The 14209-nt window shown below is 27.9% G+C and overlaps 1 protein-coding gene across 1 annotated transcript in view; it reads right to left on the reverse strand.

Moving 5' to 3' along the window:
* Nucleotides 1-12613: 12613 nt before the first annotated feature.
* The window catches only part of hid (head involution defective), a 39458-nt gene continuing 37862 nt past the window's right edge, over nucleotides 12614-14209 (reverse strand). Inside the window, exon 4 of the mRNA XM_075305002.1 lies at nucleotides 12614-12824. Within this exon, the coding sequence (XP_075161117.1) occupies nucleotides 12747-12824 (78 nt within the window). The 3' untranslated portion in view covers nucleotides 12614-12746. The remainder of the gene's footprint in view (nucleotides 12825-14209) is intronic.

Consider the following 14209-nt stretch of genomic DNA (forward strand, 5'->3'; position numbering starts at 1 on the left):
ACTTTCAATTACATCTATCAAAAATTTTATGTTTTTAATTGAGATAATCAATTATTTGATTTGAAAAGGAAGTGATACTTTTTCAATTAATTTTTTATTTGATGAATGAGAAAAAGCGTAAGATTATGCATTTTCTTATATGACTTCCGATTATATATACAGTCTTTCTATTTGAGTAAAAATTAAGCACTACACCACTAAGCTATCGGCTTATAAATATACTAAAATAAACTAAACTATTTATTTAAAAACAATCAATTGTGTTGTTGATTGGAAAGATATTTATACACAAAAAAAAAATTTTGATTCAATTAGGAAAATTAATTGATTATTATTTTTCAATTGAAATGTCTTCAATCACAGAAATGATAGTAAAAATTAAAAAATTAATTGAAAGTCTATTAAAAAATTAATTGATACTATTAATTTTTGTGATTGATGTTTGTTTCAATTAACCCTTGTGCACTCCTGGAAAAGTGCCCTCTCCATGTGCGGATTATAGAAATATTTTATTTTTATTATTATCTTCTAAAAACATACATTTCGTCCCTGTAATGGATAAATAAAAGTTCCAAAAAAATATCCAATAACTAAAGGAATACAAATTACGTTTTAAAATCAAAGTTGGATCACATTGACCCAAAGAGTGCACAAGGGTTAAAAAATATGTTGAATTGTTGTTAAGACTTTAATTGGAAAAAATTTCATGAAATTTTCTTCTGTGTATGTAATTAAAATGTTAAGGTAAGTACTATGTACACTTTTCAAGTTGAAATTTTCGCGGTTACTTTATTAAAATAGTTCAATATAAAGAAGAAAAATTAACTCTAATGCGCAGTTTCATGTTCCTCTAAATTTCGGCAAGACAATACGGGAATATGTTTGTTTTCATTTATAATTTTGATTATTTCAGGAAAAGTAATCGCGAAAATAAAGTGATTTTTCAAATCGAAAACCGAACATAGTACTCAGTACTTTAATTGGGATAAAATATATTTATTTGGAATATTTTCATTCACCGAAGCAATAAATGAATCAACTATTTTTTTTGAATCAAATATTAATTAAATTATGTTATTTTAATTGAATATTTTTTATACCCTCCAGATAAGATGGGGGTATATTAACTTTGTCATTCCGTTTGTAACACATCGAAATATTGCTCTAAGACCCCATAAAGTATATATTCTGGGTCGTGGTGAAATTCTGAGTCGATCTAAGCATGTCCGTCCGTCCGTCTGTTGAAATCACGCCAACTTCCGCACGAAACAAGCTATCGACTTGAAACTTGGCACAAGTAGTTGTTATTGATGTAGGTCGGATGGTATTGCAAATGGGCCATATCGGTCCACTTTTACGTATAGCCCCCATATAAACCGACGCTCAGATTTGGCTTGCGGGGCCTCTTGGAGGAGCAAAATTCATACAATCCGGCTGAAATGTGGTACATGGTGTTAGTATATGGTCTGTAACAAGCATGCAAAAATTGGTCCACATCGGTCCATAAATGTATATAGCCCCCATATAAACCGATCCCCAGATTTGGCTTACGGAGCCTCTAAGAAAAGCAAATTTCATCCGACCCGGCTGAAATTTGGTACATGATGTTAGTATATGGTCTCTAACAACCATGCAAAAATTGGTCCACATCGGTCCATAAATGTATATAGCCCCCATATAAACCGATCCCCAGATTTGAGCTCCGGAGCCTCATGGATGATCAAAATTCATCCGATTCGGTTGAAATTTGGTACATAGTGTTAGTATATAGTCTCTAACAACAATGCAAAATTTTGGTCCACATCGGTCCATTATTATATATGGCCCACATATAAACCGATCCCCAGATTTGAGCTCCGGAGCCTCATGGATGATCAAAATTCATCCGATTCGGTTGAAATTTGGTACGTGGTGTTAGTATATGGTCTCTACCAAACATGCAGGAATTGGTCCATATCGGTCCATAATTATATATAGCCCCCATATAAATCGATCCCCAGATTTGACCTCCGAAGCTCATCCGCTCCGGTTGAAATTTGGTACGAGGTGAAATTTGGTACATTGCGTTAGTATATGGCCACTAACAACCATGCCAAAATTGGTACATATCGGTCTATAGTTATACATAGCCGATCCCCAAAAATAATCTACCAAAATTTTATTTCTATAGAAAATTTTCTCAAAATTTTATTTCTATAGAAAATTTTGTCAACATTTTATTACTATACAAAATTTTGTCAAGATTTTATTTCTATAGAAAATGTTGTCAAAATTTTAATTCTGTAGAAAATTTTGTCAAAATTGTATTTCTATAGAAAATTTTGTCAAAATTTTATTACTATACAAAATTTTGTCAACATTTTATTTCTAAAGAAAATTTTGTCAACATTTTATTTTTATAGAACATTTTGTCAACATTTTATTTCTATATAAAATTTTGTCAAAATTTTATTTCTATAGAAAATTTTTTCAAAATTTTATTTTAATTTTGTCAAACTGAATTATATACGTATTTAAACGGCTTTTTTTAATATATACCTGTATGGACTAACTTACAATTGAGAAGACGGTGTTAAGTAGTTTTAAGTTACCTTGCCATCGGCAAGTGTTACCGCAACCCAAGTAATTCGATTGTGGATGACAGTCTTTAGTACAAGTTTCTATGCAATCTATGGTAGAGGGTACATAAGATTCGGCCTGGCCGTATATACTTGCTTCAAATTCTATTAGTAAAAAATCTTACTGATTTCATATAATCGTATTGAATGCCATTTTCAATCCATAGTTTAAGTATTAAGGCCTTGAATAATTCCCTCCAAAGTCCTATAATTAAAAACAGTGATATTTTTTTGGCATTTTTTTACCTGTGAAACACGAGCTTAGTATTGGTCATTATTTTCATATTCAAATTAATACATAACTTCCATAATAGCCATATTAAAAAATAGCTATGGCTCTTTAAAACAATACAAAAAATGCTTTGGAAGTTATAATCTTTAGGATAATTTTCTACAGGCCTCCATAATAAAATGGAGAATATTTAACGTTCGTATTTATTTTTTGCACTTAACTATTTTTTCATATATTTGCGTAGGGTTTTCCTTTTGCGTAAATACAAATAATTTTTCGCTTATTGTTTTCCTTATTTTTTTCAATATATATAAATTTAATAAATTTAATTTGTGATATTAAGCTGATTTATTACTTTGTGGCTTTATAGGTATTAAGTCAATGTTACATGAATACAATGAAACATATTTGTTAATTTTAATCCGATTAAAATGCCAACTAATTATTTAGCATAAAGTCCAGTGTGCAAGTGTGTAAGAGCAAATTAAAATTTCGTTTCCAAAAACGCTAACACTTTTTATTGTCAGCAACATAATTAATCGAGGTAGTGAAAAGCGATTATTTGCAAATGTCATTATTTGTAAAATAGCCCAGTATACACACACACAGATAGCTTCTAATGATTATTATTAAAATAATTTATGGCATAGAGCGTTTTAAAAACCAAGGCAACAAAATACCAAATACAATGTTAAAAGCTTGCATTTGTGGTTATCAAACCCTTCAAACAGTTCTCCTTTCTTTTTTCTCTTTCCTTATAATTTTTTCTAATGTATTTTTTTTTGTGTTCCACCCATTAGTATATACTGTGATTAGTCATTTGCACAGAAGTTACATTTGAAAATATGCTCCAAGTTTTGTTTTACAGGCTCCCTCCCAGTGTTTAGTTGTTTTTAAATACAGCCATAAGGTATGCTGTATTATCATTGCACTATTTGAAATTGTCATGTTGCCTAGTTGTAGGCAATGGTTTATGATAATTACTTTTCTTCGTGGTTTTTGGGCTTGAGGTAGACAATCACATCTTAAAGTTGAACAATAATGGCGTTATTTTTCATTACAACCACAATAGGATCCCCAAATTCAGCTATTGAGGGGGAGTCCTATAGAATGCATTATTTTCATGGAGTTTGAGATAAGATATTAATTGTAGTGAATACACCATTATGTTTTACAATATGTGACTGTGAAATTTATTATAATTACATGCTATATTTTAGAAGTCGGAGGTAGAGATACAATTGTTATAGGGAATGAGATGCGTATAAAAATTAACATGTTTTTGAAAGATGGTCATAATGGAAATAAGCAAAAAACACAAATACGAAAAATGTGCGTTCTAATTATATATTTCTATTCTGCAAAAGCAAATTAACTTGTAAGTTTACAATAAACAACTTTTTTTATCGTGGTCACAGTTATATGTTACCTCATACACCAGGTAATTTCTGAGCAAGGAGAATAATGACGAAGAGGGATTGTAATGAGGATCAAAAAGTCGACTTTTTGACTTTAAAAAAATTGTTATTTTTTTATTGAAAAGTAGATTCATAGCGTCGCATTTTTTAGCTGATTGATGGATTGACAGTACAAACAGGGCTAGTGATAAGTGATTATGGCTAACATCCAATTTCGATTGTCGACTTAAAAAATCAAAAGTATGTAACATTAAACAAGTATATACGGCCGTAAGTTCGGCCAGGCCGAATCTTATGTACCCTCCTCCATGGATTGCGTAGAAACTTCTACTAAAGATAGTCATCCTCAATCGAATTACTTGGGTTGCGGTAACACTTGCCGATGGCAAGGTATAATAATATGTATAAAACTTCCTCACACCGTCTTCTAAATAGTAAGTTAGTCCATACGTGATATATATTAAACAAAAAAAAAAAAAAAAACAAGGCACATAAAATACGTATATAATGCAACTTGACAAAATTTTCTATAGTAATACAATTTTGACAAAATTTTCTATAGAAATAAAATTTTGACAAAATTTTCTATATAAAAAAAATTTTGACAAAATTTTCTATAGAAATAAAATTTTGACACAATTTTCTGTAGAAATAAAATTTTGACAATATTTTGTACAGTAATAAAATTTTGACAAAATTTTCTATAGTAATAAAATTTTCATAAAATTTTCTATAAAAATAAAATATTGACAAAATTTTCTATAGAAATAACATTTTGACAAACTTTTCTATAGAAAAGAGATATGTTTGTTCGAATTTATTTCGGTATAAGCCGGCTATCATGCAAAACCTTTTTTCGGAAGGTTCAAGTGTGGTTCATTGTTGGGTTTCATGAACTGCCTGAATTTATTCTGATAATTGGTTGATAGTTTTGCTGCAAGTAGAGGATGCTGATGAGGAATGTGGTAATTCCGAAACGTGCATCCATCCAACCATCTTGCAGTCTATAGGGCTTTGTCAACATAAATTTTACAAACATTATTTTCCTCTGTTGGTTAAGCTACACTTGTAGTTTAGTCAATGCTTGGTTTTAAGCTGAAATCAAAAAACAACAACAATAAAATTTTGATAAAATTTTCTATAGAAATTAAATTTTGACAACATTTTGTATAGAAATAAACTTTTGACAAAATTTCTATAGAAATAAAATTTTGACAAAATTTTCTATAGAAATAAAATTTTGACAAAATTTTCTATAGAAATAAACTTTTGACAAAATTTTCTATACAAATAAACTTTCGACAAAATTTTCTATAAAAATAAACTTTTGACAAAATTTCTATAGAAATAAAATTTTGACAAAATTTTCTATAGAAATAAAATTTTGACAAAATTTTCTATAGAAATAAACTTTTGACAAAATTTTCTATACAAATAAACTTTCGACAAAATTTTCTATAAAAATAAACTTTTGACAAAATTTTCTATAGAAATAAAATTTTAACAAAATTTTCTATAGAAATAAAATTTTGACAAACTTTTCTATAGAAATAAACTTTTGCCAAAATTTTCTATAGAAATAAACTTTTGACAAAATTTTCTATAGAAATAAAATTTTGACAAAATTTTCTATAGAAATAAAATTTTAACAACATTTTCTATAGAAATAAAATTTTGGTAGATTTTTTATGGCGATATGGACCAATTTTTGCATGGTTGTTAGAGACCATATACTAACACCATGTACCAAATTTCAGCCGGATCGGATAAAATTTGCTTTTCGGAGTTCAAATCTGGGGTTCGATTTATACGGGGGCTATATATAATTATGGACCGATCTGCACCATGTTTTGCATGGTTGTTACTAACACCACTTACCAAATTTCAACCGTATCGTATGAATTTTGCTCCTCCAAGAGGCTCCGGAGGTAAAACTGGGGATCGGTTTATATGGAGACTATATATAAATATAGACCGATATGGACCAAGTTTTGCATGGTTGTTACTAACACCACGTACCAAATTTCAGCCGGGTCGGAAGAATTTTGCTCCTCCAAGAGGCTCCGGAGTTCTAATCTGGGGATCGGTTTATATGGGGGCTATATATAATTATGGACCGATATGGACCAATTTTTGCATGGCTGTTAGGTAGCATAAGCTAACACCACGTAGTAAATTTCAACCGGATCATATGAATTTTGCTCCTCCAAGAGGCTCCGGAGTTCAAATCTGGGTTTATATGGGGGCTATATATAATTATGGGCGGAGCCACCGTGGTGCAATGGTTAGCATGCCCGCCTTGCATACACAAGGTCGTGGGTTCGATTCCTGCTTCGACCGAACACCAAAAAGTTTTTCAGCGGTGGATTATACAACCTCAGTAATGCTGGTGACATTTCTGAGGGTTTCAAAGCTTCTCTAAGTGGTTTCACTGCAATGTGGAACGCCATTCGGACTCGGCTATAAAAAGGAGGTCCCTTGTCATTGAGCTTAACATGGAATCGGGCAGCAGTCAGTGATAAGGGAGAAGTTCACCAATGTGGTATCACAATGGACTGAGTAGTCTAAGTGAGCCTGATACATCGGGCTGCCACCTAACCTAACCTAACCTAACCATATAATTATGGACCGATATGGACCAATTTTTGCATGATTGTTGGGTACCATATTCTAACATCACGTACCAAATTTCAAGCAGATCGGATGAATTGTGCTGCTCCAAAAGGATCCGGAAGTCAAATATGGGGATCGGTTTATATGCTGGCTATAAATAATTATGGACCGATATGGACCAATTTTTGCATGGTTGTTAGAGACCATATACGTACACCACGTACCAAATTTCAACCGGATCGGATGAATTTTGCTCCTCTAAGAGGATCCGCAAGGCCAATCTAGGGATCGGATATACGTAAAAGTGGTCCGATATGGTCCATTTGCAATACGGTCCGACCGACGGCCATAGCAACTACTTATGCCATGTTTCAAGTCGATAGCTTGTTTCGTTCGGAAGTTAGCGTGATTTGAACAGACGGACGGACGGACGGACATGCTTAGATCGACTCAGAAATTCACCACGACCCAGAATATATATACTTTATGGGGTCTTAGAGCAATATTTCGATGTGCTACAAACGGAATGACAAAGTTAATATACCCCCCATCCTATGGTGGAGGGTCTAAAAAAGTGGCACAACATGGTAAAAAGGTGGCACAAAAATATAAAAAGTACGGAATTTAGTGAGCCAACAACAAAATAGCACACAAGTGCCAACGCTTATTGGCAAATTTTTCCCTTAAGTGACACAACGTTAACACTGCCAGCTAGACCAAGAGGACTTGCTTAGATACCCTTAATGCCATGTTGCATCTATTGGCCTTAGATATATTTTTCAAACAATCATCTGGCACAAAAGATTAGCGAGCTATTCCTGTAAAGTACAACAATGATGAGAGGAATTTAAGAAAAAATTTTTTCGAGTTTGATGAGTAATTTTCTAGAAATGAAATTCAGTAATGCCCTACAGCCTTGACATTAACTCTCTCAATAGAAGAGAGCAATACTCTATATTAATTCCAAATTGTCTGTGGCCAAATTGTTCCCCTCATTCTCCCCTAACATTGAAATAAAATTGCCTCCGAGTTTCTTTTACAAAAAAATGCTTATAAAAATTTTATTATATTTCTTTTATAATTTAATTTTTCTTTATATTTATTGTATGAACATTGATGAGATCATAAACATGATGGTATGTATATATATAATAAATTTATATATACATTTCTATATATATCAAATACATCATATGGTATGTAAACTACAAAAAAATAATTTTTGTTTTATTATAAAATACATTTTTATCGATTTACAATTTTTATTTTTCATTATAGCACAGAATTATTTAAAAATAATAATAATAATAGTAATAAATGAATACACACAAAAAAATTACAATTATAAAAAAAATACACAAAATAAAGTAGATATACTAACAGTAATATTGAAGAGACAGAGAGCCATTACATACAGGTATATATGTATAAAAAATAAAGACAAAAGATTCTTATGTAAAGAAACATGTTGGACTTAAAGATAAATTTGCTATTTATATGTAGTATGTGTAATGATTAAACCTAAAAAAGATTTATTTATGTATGTATACAAATGAAATGCATGACAAATGAACCTAATATTTAACTTGGCAGCAAATTTTAGAGAACTTTTAAATTAAATAGAAAATGGCGGGTAATTTGTGTGATATACACACACACATATACATATACTCATATGGGTATAAACATGTGTCTGTATATTTATTTTAATATACAACTTAAATATATGAAATTAATAAAGAAATGATATATTCATGAAAAGTAATGACTTTTAGCTTAAATGTTTTATATTTTGTAATTGTTAATTATTAAAAAAAAAATACAAATGAAATAATTTTTGTTTGGCCAAATTTTGTTTTAAGCTTTATTGTGGCTTTTCATATATAAAACAAAAAAATTATTCTAGCAACTGCAATTTTAGTTGTTAAACACTTTCAAATTTATTTTCTCAACAGAATTATCCTTTTTTTTTGGGTTCTGTTCTTCGCTATTGGCCTTTTTGGGGCCATAACGAACAATGGAAATAAATCTAAGTGTTACGAACTTCAAAATCCGAGATCATTGTGAAAACTACAAAGCAAAAATAAATGAACTAAATTTCGGATTATAAAATTATAAAAGTCCCTGCCTTAGGGCGAAGTGGACGCAATTAAATCTTATTTTTTAGTTCATTATTTTTGAAATTTACAAATTTATTTTGGGTTTTGTGTATGTGTTAAATAAATTTAATATTAATGGAAATGTTTAAATGAATAAAAGAATGTTGAAAGTTTCGAAATTAATTGACTTGAATGATTAGTGTTTTAATATTTTGAATAAATTGTACTATTTTGTGTGAATGCAAATTTAAGTAAAAAGTTATACATATATTTTGGCAAGTTATTGAAAATATTTAAGAATCTTTCAATAACATATCCATTATTGAAAAAATATAAAAATTTTCTATACATTTTTGTTTTGTTATATATTTTGGCAAAACAGAGACGAAATTCTTAAAGTCTATTATAAAAAAAGAAAATATTTGAACTATTTACATTTACTTAAAATTTTCATATATTTTATATAAATTAATACTACTTTAAGATAATTTACATTAAGAAAAATTACAACTAAACAAAAGTGTCAATGACAAGAAATTGTGCAAAATCCTTCTTACAAATATTTTATATAAAAAACCGTTTTTAATTATTAAAATGTTTGTTTTGTTTTTTAATTATGCTAAACATATGACGCTTGGCGTATTTCTTATATTCTTTAAACAAATATTTTTTATGTTAAATATTTATTTAATAAAAAAAATTATATATGACATGAGATCATTTTGTATTTGGGAATTGTTTTTGTTTAATTCTTATATATTTTTTTTGCAAATTTAATTCTTTTTACTTTTATTTTCTATTTTAAGATTTTTTTTTTAAGAATTCAAGCAAATGTTTTAAATCCATTTTTTTGTTGGGAATTTTTTTTTAATTTTTCTTTTATAAACAACAAAAAATCAACACAACAACTTTATAAAAAAAAATACAAGAAAATTAAAACAAAAATATATTTTAACTACAAAAGAACTAAAAAACTTGGGAGTAGTTGAAAAAAAAAAAACTTTGGTTAAGGAGATCGTTTTCTATATAAGTATTTATATTTAAATATGTAATTTAAAAACAAAATGGTTTTTAATTTTAATTTTCACTATTTCTTTTTTGGATGTGTTCATTTTCTTTTTGATTTTGATTTGACTGCTAAGCTTTGAGATCATCATTTTAATAAATTCAAGAATTTTAAAACATTTGCTTAAATTTAGTGATTTTTCAAGAAAACAAAAATCATAGATATTATGAGACCAATTTGAAAACTTGATTTATTTTAAATGATTTCAAATTTAATATTTCTGGTTTTCTTCTTCTCAAACTTACAACTCTACAATTGTTTAACATAAATGACAGATGTATGCATGTATATATGCATGTATTAACAAATAAAAAAACAATTTCACTAACATAAAAAATCCAAAATAAAAAAATATGAAACAAAAATCACAAATAAGGCTATATACATTTACTAAGTATGGTTTTTTTTTTAAAGGAAGATTTTTTTTGTAACTTAAAAAAATACGTAATTGAAATTACTAAAGAAGACATGGATTGTGAAAGGACACAAATACGGTTTGTGTCCTTTTTTGCGTATTAAGTATTTTTTCATTTATCATAATTGCAAAATAAATTAAGAAATTTAAACCGAATTTGAAATTTTAAATATATGTGGCCTTAAATCACATTAAATTGTGTCTAAGTAGAATTTAGAAGTAGATTTGAAACCATTGAAGATTTTTAGGAGAAAATCAAACATTAAAAAATATTAAAATATTTGTATACAAATTGCAACCATAATTTAATGTGTAATATAAAAAATAAACAAATAAAATATATTTTGTTTTTAAGTTAAATTGTACACAGAAAAAACTCAAGCAGAAAATTTTTTAAAAGTTAATTGCAATTGAAAATCCAGGACATTAAATAATTCAAGAAATGAAATATTTTTATTATTTTTCTATGATTTTTTATTATTAATTAAATCAATTATCGCTTTAATTACATCAACATTAACAAAATTGAATTAACAATATTATTTTTTATTTATAAATGGATTTGATTTTTTCGTATTTGTTATAGAAAGAAATTAAAAAAAAAATGAAAAGAAAATCTAATCAAAGAGTGTGATCTAATCAAAACATTTCAATTAAGAAGAAATGATAGTTCAGTCAATTCAATCAAGATCAAATCAATTCAAAATCAAGGGCTTATTGTTTAATTATTTTTGAAAAACGGAAACATTGAATCTCAAAAAGTTATAGTTTTGCTAATTAAATGAGTTTTTCAAATAAAATAATATTTAAATGCAATTGGTTTAATCAATTAAAAATTTGTAGGAATTCTCTCTATTAATTTGATAGTTATTAAACCAAACAAATTAAATTTTTAATTAATTTAGGTAATAATGGATTATTAATTTTAAAATTTAATTAATACATTTAGATAATTATTTATATTCATAAATTATTTAATTGATTATCAATTTTGTTAATTAATTAAATAAACCATTTCTTTAATAAGGAATGACGTTATTAATTTCTTGTTTGAATTTTCTCTTAACTGATGACATAAATAAATTTTATAATGAGAATAGCTTGGTGTTTTTCTGTGTACAATATATATATAGGCAGAGAATAAAATATTTAATTTATATTTATTAATTAGTTTTTTTGTATAAAATATTTTTTAAATTAAATTTTCCAAGGTAAATTAAAACAAATGATAACAAAAAAGTATATGCTTGTTAAATAAAACAAATTTATAAATTTTGAGTTGCAAATATTATTAAAAAAATTAATTTTTATGAGGACAATAAAAAAAATATTTAATGAATCAAATACTGTCATTTATCTAAAAATCTAGGATAGCTATATTTTATGATAAAGCTGCTTAGAGCTTTACTCATATAGTTTGTATAGAAAAAAAGTAATTTTATTATTTAACAGCAAATGAAAATGTATATGAAGCTTTTTCTATATTCTTAAATTGATAGTTTGTAAATATTTGGCCAAAAATATATGTTCTCATAGATATTTCTATATATGTATATGCTAATATTTAGAAGCTTTTTAATTTTTTGTTTTGTAAAAATTTGTTCTTAAAATATTTTGCTTTTCTGAGTTTAAATATAAATTTTTATCAAAAATTGGGAGTTTCCCCCATTGTAAATTTTTATCAAAAAAAAAAAATTGTAATCCAAAAATTTCAGTTTGTTGTTTTTTTTTTGTTTTCTTTAATATATATTTAGTTTTAGAATTTTTCTTCATTGTCTTGTTTTCTTTGCTGCCAGTCTAAATTGTTATTATTATTATTGATTTTCAAGGATTTCTAGGGATTTTCTTTAGCAATACTATATTTTTGTCTTGTTTATTATTTGTTTTTGTTTTTAATGCTAATGTGACTTTTTTTGTTTATTTGTTTTCTTCTTTCATTTCTTCGAGGAGAAAAACAAACCCTTTCCAGCTTTCTCCATTCTGGGTATTTTTGTTTTGTTGTGCATGTATATCCTCTGAGTTTTTGAGCATTTTCAAAAATACTTTTCACTTCACTTTGTTTTATGTAGTGGCACCAATTTTATCGTTCTCCTTTAAGCTCCAGCTTTCGGGGTTTCCCATATATATGACTCACAAACAATGAACTAGAGAGTTGTGTTAAAAAAATTTATTTTTGTCTTATGCAAAATAAATTCGTTGTGTTTTTCTTGCTATTTTGTTATATATATCTTGATTGGCGAATTTTGTTCCATGTCTTAGCTTTGCTTTTACTAATAGGCCAAAACTCATCGGGCTACTAGAAAACCACAACCCATGGCAAAAACGAAAACGGTTACAACAGCCGGCCAAGTAAAGCTTTGCTCCTGGAAAACATAAAAAAAAATAAAAACTATTAAAAAATTAAATAAGATATGTTTAGTAATATATTGGAGAAAAGACTGTGTTTACATAGCAGCCAAAAATAATCTAACAAAATTTCCAGAAAATTTTACCGAAAACCTACCAATCAAAAACAAATTATTTCATTTCAATAGGGAATTTTTCAAAATTGTATTTCTATAGGAAATTTTTCAAAATTGTATTTCTATAGGAAATTTTTCAAAATTGTATTTCTATAGAAAATTTTGTCAAAATTTTATTTCCTTAGAAAATTTTTGTCTAAAGAAAATTTTGTCAAAATTTTACTTCTATAGAAAATTTTGACAAAATTTATTTTTTTTTGTGACCTGTCCTATTCACAATAAATCCTACCACTTGTTCTTAATGTCCATTCGGAATTTTCACTTTATTCAAATGACCAATAAATTCACTGAAGCGCTCACTAATCTGTTGCAAACGAAGGGGACGTTTCCCATAAGCCCGTGCTGTTTAATATTCATTTATGGATAAACGTATAAATTATCATAAATGTCCAAATGAAAAATGTTACAAATTATTACTACAAGTAAATGCAAAATATATTTCAATAAAATAACAAAATAATACGATTAAGACCCACCCCAAAAAAGAGGCGCTAAAATGAGATGAGATATTCCAAACAAAACAAATGAACAAGTGTGGCCTTTAGTAATATTTTTCCCTTGATGTAGTGGGGAGAAAAAGCGGAAAAACTGTAGCGAAATTTATTCAATATAATTATTTGAGCATTGTTATATATATCCCAACAAAACAAAAAAAACAGCAACTATCACAGTAAATATGGAAGAACCAGAATGGTCATAAGTACGGTGATTATTGCCATTTATGATGGCAGAAAATGTGTGTGTGTGTGTGTGTGGGGAGAGAAAAAGTCATGAAAATAATTTATGGCCTTTACACAGGACAAAAACACCCTCCAAATACAAATTCTCTCCATAGACTTTTATTCTTGCTTCTTATGCTCTATTGTGATTGTGGTGAGGTCAATATTGTGGTCATTGTAATGAACTCTAGCCACATTGTTTAAGGATAATAACAATGATGAGGATGTTGGTTGTCTTGCTATGGTCTTTGGCTGCTCTTTGTTTTAATCTAAAGGACCTTTAATTGTATCCACGATTATGATTAAACCGGGCCACCACCTTTTTATCTGACTCAATTGCAAGGATATCTTATGGGGGAATAGGTTTTGATGATAAATAAACACTTGGCAATGTCCTCGAAAACTTCGGCCTATTTATTGTACTCTAGGGTATATTTGGGTGTTAGTTTAGTTTAGTATTTACTTTCAGAAAGATTCGATATTTTCGTTTAATAGGTTAAGCTGGAT

This window comes from Haematobia irritans, chromosome 4 (assembly GCF_050003625.1).
Source record: "Haematobia irritans isolate KBUSLIRL chromosome 4, ASM5000362v1, whole genome shotgun sequence".
Lineage (NCBI taxonomy): Eukaryota > Metazoa > Arthropoda > Insecta > Diptera > Muscidae > Haematobia > Haematobia irritans.